This window comes from Electrona antarctica (genome assembly GCF_951216825.1).
Source record: "Electrona antarctica genome assembly, chromosome: 1".
In the NCBI taxonomy this organism is placed as follows: Eukaryota; Metazoa; Chordata; class Actinopteri; order Myctophiformes; family Myctophidae; genus Electrona; species Electrona antarctica.
In genome coordinates this window covers 52001772-52024015 of record NC_136806.1, presented here as the reverse complement: position 1 = coordinate 52024015, position 22244 = coordinate 52001772, and the positions used below count along the sequence as shown (strand labels likewise).

The 22244-nt window shown below is 42.6% G+C and overlaps 1 protein-coding gene across 2 annotated transcripts; it reads left to right on the top strand.

Moving 5' to 3' along the window:
* The first annotated feature begins 1765 nt into the window (after window positions 1-1765).
* Window positions 1766-22216, top strand: bbs7 (Bardet-Biedl syndrome 7). Of its 2 annotated transcripts, none has more exons than XM_079509484.1 (19): window positions 1766-2197; window positions 2803-2868; window positions 3414-3476; window positions 4394-4569; window positions 5203-5389; window positions 6519-6591; window positions 6818-6925; window positions 7488-7618; window positions 9999-10083; window positions 11973-12075; window positions 13686-13878; window positions 14556-14630; window positions 15223-15288; window positions 15955-16094; window positions 16748-16912; window positions 18609-18718; window positions 19254-19357; window positions 19475-19598; window positions 21430-22216. In XM_079509484.1, exons 1-19 carry the CDS (start codon window positions 2162-2164, stop codon window positions 21561-21563), a joined length of 2139 nt encoding a protein of 712 aa, XP_079365610.1. In that variant the 5' UTR covers window positions 1766-2161; the 3' UTR covers window positions 21564-22216. The 2 variants fall into 2 exon arrangements, with proteins under 2 accessions (XP_079365610.1, XP_079365609.1); XM_079509483.1 differs by having other exon boundaries at window positions 15220-15288.
* The last annotated feature ends 28 nt before the right edge of the window (window positions 22217-22244 follow it).

Sequence of the window (22244 nt, the reverse complement as noted above, 5' to 3'; positions counted from 1 at the left end):
AGGAGGCCACACGGAAGAGATTTAGTGTCGCCAACTACTTACCATGTTACCATGTTGATGACTACCACACCATTCGGGAAATTATCAGCAAAACAATTCCTGTCAAAGATGTCTATCTCGGCCAAGAAAGCCCTATCCTCTTTCAACGGAAAGCAAGTGCGCCTTGCCGAACCATGTAGCCCATAGGGCAGTAGCGTGAGTTAGCTTGATGTACAAGCACATCCCCCATGATGTACAAGTACAAGTAACCCTGACCTCCCAATCTCAGGGTGGGCAAAAGGCCACTGAGCTGGTATAGCTCGCACAAAGAGGCTGGATAATCTGCACAGCTTGAATGCTGTCTGAAGAGGGGCAACAAATCTCTGTATTGAGTTCACTGACAACAATGATGTCTATTGTCTTGCAACCCGATGGTACCATCAGCTATATGCCAGCACATGTCATCAGCCGTACTTCATCATTGGGAACAAGAAACATATTATGAGTATAGTGCATGTACTTGGTAAGGGGATTGCTGCAGCCAGGGTTCCATGCCGGGGTCATCCCTATATGTTCCCCAGGTTCTATGTTCCCCACTCCCCTCGCACCCCAAAAAAGTTTCTATGTTCCCCGCTCAACCAAAAAGAGGTTCTATGTTCTCCACTTAAAAAAGGTTCTATGTTCCCGACTCAACTATAGCACTCAACTAGCTAGTTTGGAAGCACACGTTTTTATTAACGGGTGGGGGTTCCCGGGGGGTCCCCGGAATGTCCAGAGCCACAGGAACGCGAACGCGCCCAGGGTGCCGGCCCGGTTCCGGCGAGTCACCCCGTGTCCGAAACGGTCGAGAAATGACAGAGTTACTGTGTGGGGGAATTACTCTCACTCTCACTATCTCTCTCTCTGTTTCTAGCACAACAGCCTGTTGTGCTGTCAACAGCACCACTTTTGCCCCTACTGCATGGTACCATAGGGACGGACATAGGGAAGGACATATGGACATAGACAGGGAGGAACAGACATTGCTGTTCCTTGGAGTGGTTGCACCACTCAAAACATCTAGAGTTGCAAATTGCGGCTATGGAACATAGAACCTTTTTTACGGGGTAAGTGGGGAACATAGAACCTGGGGAACATAGACGCTCCCGGCTGATGAAGATCCTTCAATTAACATTGATTGATTGATTGATTGATTGATTTATTAACAGTTTGCAGAATTACAGTACATTTCAAGTACAATGACTGTTGGTAGGGCGTTCCACATTTTGGTGGCATAGGAGCGAAATTAATTCAGTCCCTTGTTTGTGCCGAATCTGGGTTGCACATGGTTTGTTGAACTCCCTCTGGTGTTGTGGGTGTGGACTTCGTTGACATTAAGGAAGTATTTAGTCAGGTACATGGGTATCTTAGTGAAGTATTTTAGACAGGTACATGGGTATCTTGGTGGTGTATCGAATCTTGTGGACCAGACCCATTGCAAGATGCTGTACTCTGTCGTCAACCCTAAGCCATTCCAGCCTATCAAAGTGGGCAGGGTGAGGTGGGTTCGGGGAGTGAGGCCACACATGGTTACAAAACAGTGTAATGGAAGATGCCAATTAGTGTTTGATTGCATATTTATACTTGGTCATCATTTCTTGTCTTTATACATTTTATGTGCAATATTGGTTTCGCCTCTCTGATTGGCTGGTAGCGTGAACTAGTGAACCAATTCAGATCCCTGTTGAATTTGTCCACGTCTGCTTTAAGCCAATGACACGGAAGCTTGTTACCATTATGGTCACTAACAGCTTGCTGTGTTGTCAATAGCAACGAACGAACGATTCATGTGTTCTCCGTGTGACACTGTGAGACTGTCCACGCAATAAGTTCATCTCTAGTGTAGAATTCATTCTGCATATGGATTTCATTATGGATTCATAATAATTCGCCCACTGTCCAGTTGGCAGTCCCCGGGTGGAAAGCCTGGTTATTTGGCAGGTGCAGCATGAGCAGCTAGCTGCTGTTTTAGCTTGCTGGCCAAAGTTAGCATGATAAGCTAACGCCTGATAATCTCTTTGCCCTGGAAGAGGAGGCTAATCCTGATCTCGCTATCCTTCTGTGAGAGTCTTTTCACTCAGTCCCAGTTCCAAAGTCGACGTAAGACACATTCCATATTAAAGTAGAGACTGTTGAGAAGAAGATGGAGATCCATCTAAACCGAGTTGACTACATGCAGGTAAGGTAACACAATTTCACGTGCAAAGGCGATGTGGTTTACTATTAAAGTTAGGCAATGTTGGACAATAGAATATTGAATAGAAGACCATATATTATGGTAGCCTTGTTTTGCTCAATCGAATTGAGTCATCATGATTGATTCAGGTATACTAGAATAGCTGTGATATTACATACTGTTTACTGTACATTTCATATTTGGAATTGGAATACATGAAATGTACTGTATTTAATATTACAGCCATTCTAGGGCTAGCTAGTGTACACACTATGCCCCATTGTCTGATAACTCTCATAATAACTCTAGTTCTATAAAGTCTAAGTCAAGAAAGATATCATAAACATTTGCTTCTTTTTGAAGACAATTTGCAGATTTAGCATCAATTGAAATTTGAAACGTATATAACCGCTACACGAATACATTCCTACAAAAGTAGAGGCAGCAAACAACATCTCAAAGTGGTGGTTGATGCAAATTGCAAAACAAAAATATGCAAATGTGTAACTTTATTATACTTGCTGATGTGTGCCTCTAACAATAAGGCAACAAGATAAGTATAGTGCAAATTGGCCAGATATATTCTCTTTTACATTATTTCATCTCAGGTTGGCGTGACGTCCCAGAAAACTATGCGTCTCCTACCTCCAATGGGAAAGAAGGCAACCCAAAAGGTATTCTTTCTTAATACATCGCATGGATGCACCTGGGACGTATCCTCAGTGATGTATCCCAAGGTCATCAGGGTTTCGGGTCTCGCGAACATGTCGGGAACATCATACCCCTCACTCGGGTGACCCAGCCGGAGTGATCAAGTCCCGACTTACGTCCCAGTAGCTACCCTCGATCAGACCCACCAGGGAAAGACCAGGGCCACACAATCCGTTGGAACCACTCTCACCAGGACCTGTGCGTTGCACCAGACTCCCAGCACCAGACACTTCATTCAGGAGTGGTGGATTCTTGAGCCGCAATGGTTCTGCAGGCTCCACCGCTGGGCAACGGTTGCACTGCAGGCTCCACTTGCGGCTCGAATGGCCCTCCTAAAGGCCTCATCGAAGGTTTTTGGGCTTCCTCCTCACGGAGGATGCAGGCTGGGGCGCTAACCCATACTGCTCCCGGGATGCCGTCTACATTCCTAGCTAATATCTATAGAAACAAGCCTGAATCTTAATGTGTTTCACGGGTTATAATCTTGTTGGACTCTTGTCTGCTTCAGGTTGCCATTGCAGACCATGATGGTGTACTGACATGTTTTGGAATGAAGAAAGGAGAGGCAGTGGTAGGCATCTTATTTACTCATCCCATGTTCTTCTTTCTCGTGCATTTTATAGGCCTGTCACAATTATTACATAATCGGACATATTTGAGATTATTGCAAATATTTTGCATAATCATTTCCATCTTGAAGAATGTTTGTACATAAAAAAACAAGCCGCCCCGCGTCTGAAACGGTCGAGAAATGACAGTTACCGTGTCGGGGTCCCCGGAACATCCTGGAACGGGCCCAGGGGGAAAGTTTTGTTTACAAAGCCTAAAAGGAAAACAGAAATGTAGTTTTTATTCATAATGTTCCAATGTTCAATGCCAAAAACACAATTCAATCGTTTATCAATTTAATATATTTTTGAGTGGTGCAACCATAGGGTGCAGCCACTCCAATGCCCAGCTTTGTCAGTCCACGTGTCTTGGTCTTGGTGTCCCTATGTATGTTTAGGGAACCAACAGGGGGCGCTGTTGCACCACTCACTTCAGACAGGTCTGATTTGTATTAATTGTCAAGTAAAATTTAATGTCACGATGACAGCCCTACTCATGCAGCCAGTTATTTGAACCCATTTAGACCTGAGGACGATTCTACAAATGCCTTCTAAAACATGACAGTTTTCTGAAGAACCCTATGTTTCTGTCAGTGGTGCTCAAATTATTTCATGTCAAGGACCCAAAAAATATATGTAATTCGCTGCCGACCCCCATCTGAAAATATGTTGTTCCAGGGACCCCCCCCAGAAGCAAAGTTAAAAACGTTCGCTCTGAAAGAATATATATTCAAAGATTTGCACCACATTTTCACGATTTTTCAATAGCTAAAGTATAACATAATGCTTAAAACACCAAAAGGGGTTCCCGCTCTGTTAAGCAGGATACTGTTTTGAATTTGAGTGTGTCTAATTGTGTGAACGATCTCATCTCCTTCAGCCTGTGTTCAAAACCCTTCCGGGACTGAAGATAGGCCGCCTGGACCTGGGAGGGGTCGAGGGTACACCTCAGGAGAAGATCTTTGTGTGTTCTGGTTCTGAGGTCCGAGGATTCACAAAGAAGGGCAAACAGTTCCTCACATTCGAGGCCAACCTCACGGAAAGCATCAACGCCATGTACGTCTTACGTAGGAAGTGACTTTTGGGGCAAGTCATGATAATAGGCAAGAAATAGCAGATCGACAAGGTCACAACATTGTGAGCGGGTACTGTTATTTTTTAATTGGGGCTTAAATGTGGTTAATGATGTACACTAACAACGTGACAGTGCAGCGTGTTGAGTGGTGTTGGTGATCTGTGTTGTTTTTGTCGACTAAAACCACGACGAAAAATGTTCGTCGACTACCTTTTTTCACAAACAAAATGGAAACTAAAGCTAAGCTATGATGACTAAGACTAAATGTATTGACAATTTCGTCAACAGATAAAAACTAGACTAAAACGCTAGGGAGGGGACTAGTGGACAAGAGATCCAGTATAAGTCATTTTACACTACAACACTGCATGCTGAAAATAGTGCAACGCGTTGTGAGCTTGTAGATCGGCTATTTTCAGCAAGTGTAAAATCAGTCACTACGACGATGTCTTATGACATTTACATTTAGTCGACTAAAACTAGACTAACACTAAAACATTCCGGGTGACTAAAATGTGACTGAAACGAAATTAAAACTATTCAAGAGAGCACGACTAAAACTAAAATCAAAATTTTCTGCCAAAAACAACACTGTTGGTGATCTGCATTTGCAGGCATGTCTCCGGCGCCGACCTTTTCGTCTGTGCCAGTTACATCTACAACCACTACTGTGACTGCAAAGATCAAGATTACTACCTCTCCGGAGACAAGATCAATGACATCGTATGCTTGTCCAGCGAGAACCTCTCTCGTGTGGTCCCCGTCCTGGCGTGCCAGGACCGTGTTCTAAGAGTCTTGAAGGTAAACACAGTCTCACACTCTCTTTTATGTACCAATTTCAAATGCAACAAACCTGCCATTGTTGCAACAACTGAACATTTGTTCAAAGATAGTTGGACAACCACTTCAGAAACTTTATACATCCACATATGTTAACAGCATCCTAAGGTTAGCAAGGAATATCACCTCTAATACTAAGCATGTGTTGTATGGAGAATATAGGTTGCTACCTTCAGGAAGGAGATATGGTGTACCAGCATACAATAAGGTCAGACTAAAGAGGTCCTTTCTTTGTCCACCAGTCGACTTTGAGGCTTAATCAGGAGTTGTAGTAGCCACGGGGTAATCTAGGCGGTGGACATTGCTCTTGTCTTCATGTCTTTATGTATGTAAATTGTCTTGTTCTTTGTGTTATGTCAAATGTGTGTACATGTGTTCTGCATACTTGGCTGCTGGGTCGCAAGACACATTTCAGTGTGAACTGACAAAAGTACTATATCATATCATATCATATCATATCATATCATATTCTGATTTAGCACACGATATGTAATTTACAGTAATATTTTGAATATTTCAGTTGGTTTTGCACGACTGTTTATATTCTTACTGTACTATTTACATTTTTAGTTTACTAACTTACTAACAAAGCTGCACATTAACTATTATTAATGGATTTGTTTTTTATTTCTAGATCCGTGATTCTCAAACTATTTAATTTCAAGGACCACCATTACTCTGAGAATGTACCAATGGAATCAAATGGACCTGTAAGTGTCCATTTGGGTCCATTTGTACACTCTCAGAGTTACAGACCTTGTCAAGGTCCATTTAGAACCCCCTGGAAACCACTGTCCTAGATTACTTTAAAATGACACTGGTATCGGATTCGGTACTCGTTATCGACCTATAAGCAAGTTATTATGGGTATCAGAATCGGTATCCGGAAGGATAAAACTGTTATTGTTTAATACATCTCTACAAGAATGAGCTCCTTTCTCAACACATTTCATATTCCATACAGGGATCAGAGCTCCTTTCTCAACACATTTCATATTCCATACAGGGATCAGAGCTCCTTTCTCATCACATTTCATATTCCATACAGGGATCAGAGCTCCTTTCTCAACACATTTCATATTCCATACAGGGATCAGAGCTTGCATATGATGTTGAAGTTCCTGGCCCTCCATCTGTCCTGGAGCTTTACAACAAAGATGGAGGCAAGTCACACTATGTTTTTCCCGATCCTATATAGTCGGTCTAAAATGTTCACCTGTAAAGGGACATCAGGGCAAAGTGGTTAATACTATATTTAATTGTGTTTTTGAATTACCATAACTCCTAGGATGAATATTTCAATAAATGTAAACCTCCAAAATGTGCTCCCCCCCCCCCCCCCCCCCCCCGTAAATTATCATGCACTTAATATGAATAACCTGTCGACAGGAGAGGACATTATTTATGGAACAGCAGATGGAAAACTGGGTTTGGTGAAGATCGGTGAATCCAGCGCCGTGTCCAAATGGGAGATTGAAAATGACAAAAAGAAAGGAGGTATTATGTGTTTTCTAATCCAGACCAGTACTGCTGTTGAGTATCAGTATGTACTGTATATGTACTGTATATGCCTCGAATGGAATAGGAACTTTGCATTTGTTTTAGTGTCAGAATTAACACATTCTGGATGGGAACCCCTTTTGGTGTTTTAACTAAGCATTATGTTGTACTTTAGCAATTGAAAAATAGCAGATCTACAAGCTTGTAGATGTGCTATTTTTGAAAAATCGTGAAAATGCGGCACAGATCTTTGAATATATATTCTTTCAGAAGACTTTTTATTTTTATTTCGACGTCAGGCCTAAATGTGTTAATCAAACAACAACAAAATCAACCTGCACAAGATGCATCAATATAACCGCTCTCGTAATGTATTCAGTAAATATTTACAAAAAAAAAAAACGATTCAAAGAATAAAAGCCGTTCCAGGTGTTGCGTTCGGCTGTACATACGTAGAGCACCGAGGAAATAGCTTTAGAACGATAATAATAACCTAAACATAATTCTAATAAACAATGTTTCAGTCATGAGATTTAATTTGGCTCGTATCACCCAACAGGTGTCCTATGTGTTGACACGTATGACATCATTGGAGACGGTGTGGGTGACATCCTGGTGGGCAGGGATGATGGGACGGTGGAGGTGTACGGCCTGGACAGCTCCAGTGAGCCCACGCTACGCTTTGAACATGTGAGTCTGCGTATCTTCCAGTGTTCATTACATCCACTAAAACTATAGGTGCGTTTAGACTATGAATATGTATATTCGCCTTGGTTCGTCCCGTTTGTGTTGCGCTCCCGTTCGCGCAACTGTCGTCTTTGCATTGACTTTGTACGTAGTCGCGCCGCTCTAACCATCCAAGTCTGAACGCACAGAAAATAGTGGATCTACAAGCTCACCATGTGTCGCAGCGTGCCAATTTGTGAATTGTAGATCTGCTATTTTTGGCACTTGGCTACAATAAGTGTAGATCAGGCATTACAGACATTTTAGTCGTCTCAGTCAACTGTAGTTTTAGTTGACTAAAATCATAAATGACATTTAGTCAACTAAAAGACTAAAATATGACTAAAACTAAATAAAAATGTGCTCTCAATGAACACTGACATCTTCTCAACTGATCAGGTAGAACAACCTTTATTGACTGATGGAGCAGACAATTCAGTTCAGTGATTTATTTATTAATACGTTTATTTGGACGGGACGGCGCATATTGACAAACATTACATTACAAAATGTAGTGTATATACACCGGATTTAGCAAGAATGCATATTTCCATCTGTATTCCCCCCCCCCCCCCCCCATACTGAAAACTAGCGACATTTCCAAAGGACACATAAAGAGTACAGAAGGGTACGGAACACATGAGACATTCGGTACCATCCAATCCAATCCAATTTTATTTATAGAGCACGTTTAAAACAACAAAGTTGACCAAAGTGCTGTACAATTAGGCAAAGCAGTAATAAAACATAATACAACACAGTAATAACTAGAAAAAGTGCCCTTCTGGGCACAGGTCTCCGCCAGGAGGATAGAAGTGTGAGTGTGATGTTTGGCAAAATGTTTAGGAGCAATATAAACGTGTGTGTGCGTGTGCGCGTGCGTACATGCGTGCGTGTGTGTGACGTGGCTTGGCCTGTTGTAGCGCCACCATGAGGCTGATTTGAAAACGGTCAAGTGGCATTTCTTCCAAAGCCTAGTGGGAATATGCATGCACAGTTTCACCACAATCGGACGCTGCGTTGAGTAGTTGTGGCGATTTGTACAAAACGGGTACAAAGCGGGCTACTCCTGAAAAATTTAGAAGCCAATCGTAGCCAATGAGGGTGGATTATGAGAAATCAAACAAACCCGTCTTAATCACATGACTATGGCGAGCATGTGTACGGATTTGCGTGAAATTTGGATAAAGTCTGAAGGAGTAATATTATAAAATGTGTTACATATGTCTGCCTCCTGGTGGCGCTATAAAGAGCAGATGTGAAAAATTCCAGGCAAAGGTTTTTCCTTGGCCTCTAGGGAGTTGCCATACGAAGTTATCCACAGATCCGTGCAGTTAGAGGTAAAAACAGGGCGCCACCATGAGGCTGAGTTGAAAATGTTCATGTGGCATTTCTTCCTCGGCCTAGTGGGAATGTGCGTGCACAATTTCACGGAAATCACACGATGTGTTCATGATTTGCAGCATTTTGTTTGAAACTGAGCACTCCTGCTTGCTTTGGAAGCCAATCTCAGGATGGAGTCTGAGAAATCTGAAAGACCCGTTTCGTTGAATGGCTCTAGAGAGACTGTGTACCAATTTGCGTGATGTTTGGACAACATCTGTAGGTGTACTGTCCAAAAACTTGTTTTGCACAAAGCGGCCTCCTGGTGGCGCTATAACAGGCCGTTCTGGAAATTTTGGGGCAGAGGTTCATCGTTGGGAGTGTGTGAGCAAAATTTGGCATCGACCGGGTTAACGGTGCCGGAGATTAGCTGATCACAGACGGACGGACGGACAGACACACGGACACACGGACGGACGGACGGAGTGCAAAACATACTCTCTCCCCATGCCTTCGGCCTGGTGGAGACAAAAACATATACAATAGAATCAAACACTCAGGAGTACACATTATTCACGGTTTAAAAGCCAGGGAATAGAAATGAGTTTTAAGATGTGTTTTAAAAACAGGTAGTGTTGGAGCCAGCCTGACACAGCTAGGAAGCTGGTTCCACAGTTTAGGAGCCATGACTGAAAAGGCTCGGTGCCCTCTTCTCTCACACCTTGCCTTGGGGATGACATTGGCTGACCTCAGTGATCGAGATGGAACATAGGGTTTTAGGAGATCTGAAACATAAACTGGCGCTGATCCATTTAAAGATTTAAAAACAAACAATAAAATCTTAAAATGGATTCCAAAACGTACTGGGAGCCAGTGGAGTGCAGCTAAAACGGGAGTGATATGTTCATATTTCCGGGTTCCTGTTAAAAGTCGTGCGGCAGCATTTTGAACAAGTTGAAGGCGGGAGAGGGAGGCTCTCATCATTACTTGTCGTCAAGGTTCTTTTGGTCTCTTTCTTCAGGTGTTGTCTGAGAGTGTGACGTCCATCCAGGGAGGCTGTGTTGGGAAGGAGTCTTATGATGAGGTCCTGACTGCCACTTACACAGGTCAGTCTCAGATTATCCCTGCCTGGTCCCGTACTTCATACATGGGTAACTGGCGGCCCGGGAGCCACATGCGTCACTTCAAACATGGGCAACTGGCGGACCGGGGGCCACATGCGTCACTTCAAACATGGGCAACTGGCGGCCCGGGAGCCACATGCGTCACTTCAAACATGGGCAACTGGCGGACCGGGAGCCACATGCGTCACTTCAAACATGGGCAACTGGCAGACCGGGGGCCACATGCATCACTTCATACATGGGTAACTGGCGGCCCGGGAGCCACATGCGTCACTTCATACATGGGCAACTGGCGGACCGGGGGCCACATGCGTTACTTCATACATGGGCAGCTGGCGGCCAGCGGGACCACATGCGTCACTTCATACATGGGCAACTGGCGGACCGGGGGCCACATGCGTCACTTCAAACATGGGTAACTGGCGGCCAGGGGGGCCACATGCGTCACTTCAAACATGGGCAACTGGCGGCCAGGGGGGCCACATGCGTCACTTCATACATGGGTAACTGGCGGCCAGGGCGGCCACATGCGTCACTTCAAACATGGGCAACTGGCGGCCAGGGGGGCCACATGCGTCACTTCATACATGGGCAACTGGCGGACCGGGGGCCACATGCGTCACTTCATACATGGGTAACTGGCGGCCAGGGGGGCCACATGCGTCACTTCATACATGGGTAACTGGCGGCCAGGGCGGCCACATGCGTCACTTCAAACATGGGCAACTGGCGGCCAGGGGGGCCACATGCGTCACTTCATACATGGGCAACTGGCGGACCGGGGGCCACATGCATCACTTCATACATGGGTAACTGGCGGCCAGGGGGGCCACATGCGTCACTTCATACATGGGTAACTGGCGGCCAGGGCGGCCACATGCGTCACTTCAAACATGGGCAACTGGCGGCCAGGGGGGCCACATGCGTCACTTCATACATGGGCAACTGGCGGACCGGGGGCCACATGCGTCACTTCATACATGGGTAACTGGCGGCCAGGGGGGACACATGCGTCATACATGGGCAACTGGCGGACCAGGGGCCACATGCGTCACTTCAAACATGGGCAACTGGCGGCCCAGGGGCCACATGCGTTACTTCATACATGGGTAACATGGGTAAATATAGCAAAATAAATAGCTGATCTACAAGCTCAAAACGTGTCGCACTGCGACATGTTTTGAGTTGTAGATCGGCTATTTTTGCTACGACAGTAATATGCAATGTGGCCCCTCTGGAGTGAGTGTGGAAATATAGTGGCCCTCTCCATTGTCAATGTTGCCCACCCCTGTGTTTCTTTCACACCTATCTATACGATGACTTGACTATCTACTGTCTGTTTGTCTGTCTTGCTACTTCAGTTGGGCAAAACAATTCACATTGATTCATCTCGAGTCCTGTTATACTGCTCAACTGTGACAAATACTCATACACAGGAACAATCCATCATCACACACCACTTTCTCCCTAATGCTACTGCTGTGCATTGATTATTTAGTCAATGCATCTAATTATATAAAATGGTTTTAAGTGCGGGGAGGCTGCCTTTTAATGTATGTGTGTGTGTGTGTGTGTGTGTGCGTCCGTGGTAAATGGTGCATTTATATAGAGCCTTTATCCCAGGCGCTTTACATAGATTGTGCATTACATTCACCCACACATTTATACACGTACACACATTCATACATGCAAGGCACCAACCAGCACATCAGGAGCAATTAGGGGTTCAGAGTCTTGCTCAAGGACACTTCGACACTAACTCTGGGGGAGCCCGGGTTCGAACTGGCAACCTTGCGGTTACCATCCGGCCACTCTACCCCTGAGCCACTGCCGCCCGTGCGCTCATGTTTTTGTTTACTTTTGTGTTCCAGGCTGGGTGACGGGACTGACCACTGAGGCCCAGAAGGCAGAGGCTGGCCCCGGAGATGAAGTCAAGATGAGCAAGGAGACCCAGTCCAAAGTAGCCTCCCTGAGGTATTGCTTAGAAATGCTATTTCAAATGTTTTTGTTTTGAATGGTTAATTTTGCCATGACAAGCCATCGTCTCAAGTTAAATGATGATGTGAATGTGGGCATACAAGCGGTAAAATGTCTATATCAATCTAGCTGGCATCCTTTTTAATGTAGGACTGACAGATGGATTACATTATAGTAAACCTAATCTTAACATATCATTTACAGAATATCTGTCTGTCTCAGGCAATGTCGCTGCTCCTCGCTGGCTGCACCTATGCATCTGAATTTCCACACAGGCCATTACATTATGGAGGTCTTAACGAAGCCCCTTTTTTCAATTTAACAATAGGTGGCGCTATAACAGCCCACTTTACCTTTTGCCCTTTAACTATTGAACCGTAGGTTGTAAAATCCAAATGTCTCTGGATTCCTTGGGTCATGACCTTACAGTCTATGGTCATGACCTTACAGTCTATGGTCATGACCTTACAGTCTATGGTCATGACGCATCTCCCCATATAGGCAGGCCACGCACATTTGCGTCTAGAAAGATTTTCCATTTAGAATTTTCTTCAAAACACACTTTTTTTCTCTTCCACAAAAATCGGTACACATGATCTCTGGACCTATCCGATTTAAAACACCAAAGGCAGAATTTGATATTTGATATATCCATATCGTTCGCCTGTAATCGGCTTCCGAACTTCCGAAGTTAGTGGGAGGGGCCTATTTTACAAAGAATGCCACCAATCACGAACGGAATGTCTGCAAATTTTAATCTCATGTCGGGTGGTTTAATCAACACAGAGCAACCATTTTCATCCATAGGGGGTGCCGCAAATGCGAAAAATGTAAACGTTTGTTGCTAAAACATGCTTTTTGGGGGATAAATCACCTCCAAATTACATACACATGATCACAGGGGTGACATGACATTGTAATTGGCTAGCAAAATCAGTGGGAGGGGCCTACATGTCCGAAGGCGTCTGTGCGACCAAGGCAACCAGACCTTTCCTGTACTACTTGCCCGACTGGCAAGTGCCTCTGAGACCAGACTGATTACACCTCAAAATACATACATCAATAATAGGATCTATTAAAACACATTGCCCTCACTGTACATCAGTATACAGTATTTCAGTGGTTCTCAAAGTGGGGTCCAGGGACCTGCAGGGCAGTGCTGTTTTTGGCAGCAAATTTCTATTTTAGTCTCTTGAATAGTTTTCACTTAGTTTTAGTCACGTTTTAGTCACCTGGAATGTGTTGGTGTTAGTTTAGTTTTAGTCGACTAAATGTCATGAGAAAAATAGTTTGCATGTCATGAGAAAAATGTTAAATTGCATGCTGAAAATAGCCGATCTACAAGCCCACAGCGCGTCGCAGCGCGGCGCGTTGTGAGCTTGTAGATCGGCTATTTTCCCTTGAGTTTAGCGCACCTTCTCCTGACAGACTTGATCTGTAAGAGAGTTGCCTTGAAGTCTGTAATTCTCTGTATACAAATGGAACCAAATATTTGGTCCCATTTGTTTACTGTCAGAGTTCAGAGGGGGGGGGGGGGGTCGTTGGTGTTTAAAGGTTTGAGAACCGCTGCAGTATTTGACTGTGGGGGGGGGGGGGTCGTCCTTCAGGGCAGAGTTGGAGCAGCTCCAGGTCAAAGTCCTCCAGGGCAGGGAGAAGTACCAGCAGAGCTCCCAGTCCAGCACGGCCGTGTCCGCCGTGCCCGTCTTCAGCGTCAACGACAAGTTCACCCTCTGCCAGGACGACGCCAGCTACAGCCTCACCCTGGAGGTCCAGACCGCCATCGACAACCTACTGCTGCAGGTACCAGTGTTACCAGCATGCATGCTAAAACTATGACAAAAAATGCTCGTCGACTACCTTTTTTTCACTGACGGAAACTAAATGGAAACTAAATTAAAACTAAGCTACGGTGACTAAAACTGAGACTAAATATTGTGACCATTTTGTCAACAAATAAAAACTAGACTAAAATGTTAGGAAGGGACTAGTGGACAAGAGATCCAGTATAAGTAATTTTACACTAGGTTGCATGCTGAAAATAGCTGATCTACAAGCTCACAACGCGTCGCAGCGCGACACGTTGTGAGCTTGTAGATTAGTGTAAAATCAGTCATTACGACAGCATCAAGGCCCACCGAAATTAATTTTAGTCGACTAAATCAACTGTATATTTAGTCGACTAAAATCTTCTGATATTTAGTCGACTAAAACTAGCCTAAACACTAAAACATTCCAGGTGACTAAAATGTGACTAAAACTAAATGAAAGCTATTCAAGAGACTATGACTAAAACTAACTTAACTAAAATGTGCCGCCAAAAACAACGCTGGTGCACATCCCCTCGGGTGGTCCATCCTAAGGACTAGTGGGCATTAGAGCTGTTCATAGAGCCATCTTGAATAGTACGTGTACGTCAAGAGTGTTTAATTGACCTCTTGAGAGTGTAAAATGTATTTAATTCTTTCCCCTCCTTACAGAGCGATGTTCCAATAGACCTACTGGATGTCGATAAGAACTCAGCTGTTGTGAGTTTCAGTGAATGTGACTCGGAGGTGAGATGTTTCTTTTTTTGTTGTTTTTTTTATTAACACATTATGTGCCCTTTCATTCTTTCAAAATTACGGAGCCCCTGAATGGCCATGCATTCAAGATATATTTTATCTCGTCCGTACAAGATAATATCTAGTCCGGACAAGATAATTATTATCTTGTCCGGACTAGTTATTATCTTGTCCGGACTAGTTATTATCTTGTCCGGACGAGATAATAATTATCTTGTACGGACGAGATAAAATATATTTTGAACGTCCTGGGCACTACATGCGGTTCCTAGGACGTATGTGGACGTCTGGGCATATATTGTGTTAACTGTTGCTATGCAGAACAACAATAGACTGTATATGGCTAAAACTAATAAGCTTTATTTATTATGCGAATAGCACCTTACATTTCATAGCATAGAGCTCAATGCAAACATGACTCAAGTGCCGTACAAAAACAGTGCTATTATAAAAGAGAGGAATTGATACATCAATTAGCCAGAATTGGCTGCTGTGTATAGCTTTGCATAAATAAGAAAATACAACATAAAACAAAGACCCCTCCTCTTCTCAGTGATGGATTGTCTTCCATTGTTCCCAGCAGACTAATGGAAACTTCCTCCTAGCTACCTACAGATGTCAGGCCAATACAACCAGGCTGGAGCTCAAGGTACTACGGCTAGCCCAAAAGTTACAAATTCCTTTTATATAGAATGAACAAGTGCTAAAGAGAAAATGTAATTACCTATTACCTGTGTGCGACGCGCTGTGCTAAAATGTGATTTAGGCCTGACGTCGAAATTTAAAAAAATGTATTTTTAAAATGTATTTTTTTCCTGAAAAACCTCATGTTTCTCAGTGGTTCTCAATATTTCATGTCAAGGACCCCAAAAATGATATGTAATATGCCGCCGACCCCCATCTGAAAATATGTTGTTCCAGGGACCTCCCCAGAAGCAAAGATTTGAGTTAAAAACTGAAACTCTGAAAGAATATATATTCAAAGATTTGAGGCACATTTTCACGGTTTAAAAAAAATAGCAGACCTACAAGTTCATGGTGCGGCACTCGGTGCCGCGCTATGAGCTTGTAGATCTGCTATTTTTCAATAGCTAAAGTATAACATAATGCTTAAAACACCAAAAGGGGTTATACATGTCATCTCTGTAAGTGACAGAGGGGAACCAAACTATTGCACCACTTATGTTTGATTTGATTTGCCAGATTTGCCCTGTGTCTATATATCATGGATATGTTTGAAAATACCTGGACCTCCAGTACACTTGGAAATGTTGAATTAGGCCTGTTGTAAAAAATGACTGCCTGGTCTCTCTAGGTGAGATCCATCGAGGGCCAGTATGGTACACTGCAGGCCTACATCACCCCCAGGCTGCAGCCCAAAACATGCCAGGTCCGCCAGTACCCGATCAAGCCGCTGTCCCTCCACCAGCGAACGCACAGCATAGACCAAGACAGGTAATCATGATCAAGCACTGACATAAACTACTGGAATGTGTTCCCCCTGCGCTTACTTGAAAAGCACTCGGTTGGGTGAATCTGAAAACTGAATAGAGGGTATGCTCGTGACATCATCATCAAACCCGGAAGTTATGCAGGAACTCCTACTGACTGGCAAAAAACTACTTTCTGGCCTTGACAACCCATGCATGCAAACAGAAAAGTCCTATCTGATTGCATTAAACAACGTTAAACAATGTTAAACTCACTTTGCATGTTGCTTTGCCACTCGATGTGCCATTCACTTTAAGCATGCGCATACCCTCTATTTCTGCCATGGGGGACTTCAGACAAAACAGGCTGGCAAATTCCCAAATTTGTACCTGATGAAGACTACACAGGTTGACATGTTGTATACTTCCTAATGAATCACACTCTTTGGGGCGCAGCAAAAACTGGGTTCAGATAATCCATTATATTCTTAAATTCCAAAATAAATTATCATTAGATTGTCTATTAAGATAATAGAAATGCTTGAAATAACAAAGGACATGGAAGAAAATAATCCCCCCTTATGAAAAAGCTTGAATAACAAATGTACGAAATACAACAAACGAATGTATCTTGTCTGTATTTATCCCTCCCTCATGCACACACTTTACCTCCCCCAGGCCAATGAACAGGCTGAGTCTTGTGGGTCAGTTTAGTTTTGCTGAGATCCACTCCTGGGTGGTGTTCTGTTTACCAGAGGTACCGGAGAAAACCCCCGCTGGAGAGACCATCACCTTTCACTTCCACAACACCTTCCTCAGCACACAGCTGGAGGCCACCTACTGGTAAGCATTGCAGTGTTACTTTTGACAGCAAACATTTTTTACGTGGTTTTGGTCATAGTCTTTTGACTAAAATGTCAATTAGTTTTAGTCACATTTTGTCATTATGAAATGCTTTAGTTTTAGTCTATTTTTAATCGACTAAATATTATATTTTAGTAAATCAATCTACAGTTGATTTAGTCAAAATAAATTGATTTTGGCAGGCTGGTGATGGTGCCTGATTTATACTTTGTTGCATGCCGAAAATAGCCGATCTACACACCCGAGCGCAACCAAACATAAAATGACTTGTCTTTTACTTCTACTGGATCTTTTGTCTACTACTCCCTCCCAAACATTTTAATCTAGTTTTTATTTGTTTCCGAAATCTATTTTGTCATAGTTTATTTCATCATAGGTTTAGTTATTATTTAGTTTGCATCGGTGAAAAAAGTAGTCGAACATTTCTCGACATAGTTTTAGTAGAAGAAATGAACACTGACAGAAACCTGCTGGACCAGCATTTTCCCATTGATACCACAGCACAGAAAAATAACAGACAGAATAACATGCAAATATGCCATCCTAATTGGCCTAATTGTCACGTGGTGGTGCATTCAATCTTTCTATCAATGAATGTATTATGTTGACGAATTGATATTGCATTGTGTCGACGAGCCGCGCAGCCTCTTCTTGTAATCTTCAGTCTTCTGCGCCGTGAGCAGCACTTCCACAACGCTGGTGTGCGCTCGGTTCACCGAAGTGGGAAAGCGGCACTCCAAAATGAAGGATGCAAGACAATAAGAATGTAACTGTTTATCTGAGACAGTCTTTCATTTTGGAGTGCCACTTTTTCCACTTTGGTGGTATTTTGAACCTAGGTATATTCATGGCTGACCTCCCACTGCCTAAACAAAAAGGCAGCTGGTGTGCTCCTTTGTTCTTTGTAATACTTTGTAATTAGCGACACCTGGTGACAAAAATACGTTACTGTAGCTACATTGAATGAATATAGAGCCATGGAAGACCTTTATAAGCTGTGGTTCAAGCGGGTTAATAGTACACTGTAGGCAAGTCATTTAGAAGAAAATAAACGGACTTTTTTTTGCATGATAAATTACTTGTTCCCACTGCACTATCCTTTGCACAATTAATTTTAATATCACTGCATAATATTGAGGAAAAATCACATGTTTTCTTATTTTCTTAGTTCAGATATAGTGATTGCAATATGAACTGTGATTCCATAGTTTCTTTCTCTGTGGTCAAAGCAATTAAAAAACAAAAACAACTTGGAGACTTGAATGCTAATGCCTCATATGCCCATTCTGAAATAATTTTAAGATTTCTTCTGACATATACTTGATTTATTCACCGTAGTCTGCCTTACTTACACCAGGAACACTGGTGAAGCTGTCCAAAACATTTTTGCCTGCACAAATAAATTGCAACCACTTGCGATTTGTATCTTGCACAATGATGTGATTTGAGCATTTTTACCATTTAGTTTTCTGTCTTTATGGAAACAAAACATGAAGACTGTATCCACAAAATTCCATGTATCCATTTTTGAAATTTTAGGTTGTGTCTAACGGAGTGTCTCGTTTGTGCATTCTCATTTTGTCAATGTTTGTTTTTTAAATGTATTATTTATAGTAAGTTATAATAGTTAAATCTTCCTATTGACAAGTCAGCTCTGTTTTTCTTGTGGCATCAGCAAAGGAGAAGCCCACTTCAGGTCAGACAACATCTCCACCATTTCCATTCTGAGCGATGTCCTCTCTAAAGAAGCCACAAAAAGGAAGATCAACTTGAACATCTCTTATGGTAGGTCTAGCTCTATTGCTGTTTTAATACAATTGAGTACCACAGACGAAAAACTGTCTAAGACCAAATTTCATTCTAACCCCTCCACGAAAAGGCCTCGTTGTCCTGACCCCTTATCCATCATTTATACATTATGGATAAATAGTGTGGACTTAGACTGTTTAGACTTAGACTTAGTTTTTTGTCTGTGGCATTCAATTTACAAGCATCTAGTTTATCGTCATGGGTGGGTGGAAACCTCATATGTCCAAAACTGCTTCAAATTCAAAAATAGCAAAAGTAGCAAATTGACAACCTCAATATGTTTCGAGCTTGCAAATCTGCTACTTTTGTGTGATGCTGTAGTATGATCAATTCATTTACGAATAAACACAAAATTAGAATATAGAGATGAGGTTTCTGCCCGCAGCAACAATATACCGGTACATGTAATTATTGTGTTATTACTGTGTCCTAAGTCAGCATAAGCAATTTACCTTAATTTACAGGTATGTAACAAATATCAATGTCGCTCCTGTTCGAATACGTTTTGTAGATATCAATGATGAGTCTGTGAGCCACACTCTGAAGATGATCCACCCAAAGCTGGAATATCAACTACTGCTGGCTAAAAAGGTTCAGCTTATTGACGCGTTGAAAGTATGTATTGACTTGAAACATAATCTTAAAATCATCTTAAACTGAAAACCTGTTGACGCCTCTCACGGTTTCTCTTTTTATTTATTTTCTTCTTTTTCGCTCCGTCTCTCTTTTTAGGAGTTGCAGGTTCATGAAGGGAATGCAGACTTTCTCATCCCAGAGTACCGTAGTATTTTAGACGAATCCACGTTTCTCCTGGAAGAGTACAAGAAGCAGCCAGCGCACCTTGAGAGACTTTATGGTGTGTCACAACCTTACATTTCAATGAGTGATATACATGACGTTTTTGAAAAGATACTCGGAAATTACACTTTTTTTTAGGAAACATTAGCAATGTAACTAATTTGTAGTATCGCTCTACCTATTTCTTTGCTAATTTTGCTCCCTAATGCTAGAATATCACCACTACTCTACACCCCCTTACCCAAACCAGGGTTTGTATCAGTTAATTTCCAGCAATGTATTCTTAACCTCGACCCTGCTACTACCCTGCCCAGGGTCCGATACCCATAACTTGCGTATCGGTCGATACCGAGTGCCACATTTAGGACAGTGCTTCTCAAAGTGGCGCCTGGAACTATCTGGGTTCCTTGAGGGGGTTCCAAAATAAATGGACCCTTACAGGTCTGTAACTCTAACCCTGTACAAATTAACCAAATGGACCCTCTCAGAGTTATGGGGATCCACTTATCTAGGAATTAATCAAAATTCCATTTATTGTTAAAGTGCAGCTGCAAGTTGCATCAGCGACGCGTTGTGGGCTTGTGGCTTGCAGAGGCGGAGCTATCTCTCTGCATGGAGTTAGTTGTAGAGGAGTCTTTAGAGACAGAGAGACGCACTGTGCCTGGCACTGAAGCATTGAAGCAACATAATTATTAAAGTTTCTTAAACGTAAATTTCAAGTGAAGTTTATGGGAGGAAACTTTTAAGAGAGGGGACAGAAGTCTTGCGCCTTTCCTGAGTTGCCTCACTGCATGTGCGCACTGCGCAGCACGAACATTGAATCAACATGAGACGAGAGAGGAGGAGAGCGAAAGTGTGTGTGTGTGTGTGTGTGTGTGTGTGTGTGTGTGTGTGTGTGTGTGTGTGTGTGTGTGTGTGTGTGTGTGAGATCATGGCGTAGGGTCCAGAGGCCCAGTCAGTTTAGACTAGAGCTTGCCAGTCTAACTTCGAAGAGAGGTGGCGAAAAAAACAAGAAAAACAACAAATGATAGCCTACTTTGGCAGCCCATTTGCATGCAAATTTCTGTTAGTAGCAAACCACAGCATGCAAGCCGCCTTTGTTTTCAATGATCCCTCCATTCGCAAACCCGTTCTCGCATATCGGCCGGAGATGCGCTGCCCCCCCCCCCCCCATTAGCGATGCTAATTTGCCCAGTTAATCGTGTGTGTGTTGCTCTCAGATATGCTTTTATTTGTTATTGTCAGTAGTTAGTAGTAAGAGAAGTAGCCTACACCACTATTGCCCTGGGTAAATATAGAATAGATATATTATATTTAAAATAATCACTATATTATCCACAAATGGCTCAATAAAGGAGAGGATGTTACAATATTCATTATACATGTTTTAAATTGACATTGAGCTTTTTTGTTAAATATACATTTGACCTATTTAAGTTATTTTATAACATTTTGGAACCGAAATAGGGAACCGTTAAGAACCGGAATCGATAAGCAGAACCGGAATCGGTACCGGACTCGAAAAAATCCTAACGATACCCATCCCTAGTGTCTGCACACTGCTGTGTTTTTCCGCCATTTTTCCGAAAAACGCGTTCAGTCTGCCATGACCTTAAGAGTATAAATCAGTCGGAACATCAACATCAACTGAAGCATTCAAAATACGACCGTTAATTAAATATCATCATGTGATACATTACGTGGTATCGGAATGGCATAGACTGGCATACTCGCTGATACCAGCATTTTAAGCAGTATCGGCAGCTTTTCCGAAACTGGTATCGGAAAGACTACTGAAAACCTGCGACTACAGTTATGCACAGAACCTGTTGCTAAAGGTGCTTTCAGTCAGGCAGATACTAACTTTTGCATATGTACCCTCCCTATAGGTATGATAACAGACCTCTTCATTGACAAGTTCAAGTTCAAAGGGCAGAACGTGAAGACAAAGGTGTCCTCGCTGCTGGAGATACTGGACAACTATGACTTAAACTTTCTGCTGGAGTTTTTCAACGAGGCCTAACTTATTCAATGATCAGGCAATGTTATTTATTTGTACTAGCTTTTGTATTGTAAATAGAACACTTGTGGTACTGTGATGTAAGATAAAGTTGGTAGTATAAAGTATACATTATCTGTATTTTAGATTTCCTTCTGCTTGACAATGGATTGTAGACGATATATATCATACAATTTCATCACCAAATTATTTCCCATTGTATATTCTCTCATACTGTCCTGAAACAGTAGCATTGATTCGAAGCTCACTGACAATGAATAACCGACGAAGAGGAAGCCAAAACACAGATTTATTTTCCAGTCTTGATTCATTGTTAAAGTTTAAGAATTATTTTGTATTTTCTCCTATTAAACAGGAGAAGAGCACACACCAGTATTGCTGAGGTGCTGCAGACCTTGGTGCAGAAGTCTAAAAGTGAAGAAAAGGCTGTACACATCAGTCACGATGCAAAAATAAGTGTTGGTTCATCATTAAATTATTTTGCATCGTGGCTCTGAGTGTGTGCCACTGTTTGGCCTTTTCTTGATATTCTCTCCTATTGACTGGTAAAAATTAAATAAATGTATAAATAATGTCTTCGTATATCATTTGTATACTACTGAATTGTTCTGATCTGTAGTCCCACGGCAACAATTGGAAATAAATATTTTATGTAGTTTGAGTGTTTTGGGGATGATATTAGGA

Bases quoted from the DNA above. Each gene is read 5' to 3' on its own strand.
- bbs7 (XM_079509483.1), top strand. From the start codon at position 2,162: ATGGAGATCCATCTAAACCGAGTTGACTACATGCAG. The intron at 6,926-7,487 runs GTATTATGTGTT...ATCACCCAACAG, and splicing joins AAATGACAAAAAGAAAGGAG to GTGTCCTATGTGTTGACACG. The intron at 12,076-13,685 runs GTATTGCTTAGA...GTCGTCCTTCAG, and splicing joins TCCAAAGTAGCCTCCCTGAG to GGCAGAGTTGGAGCAGCTCC.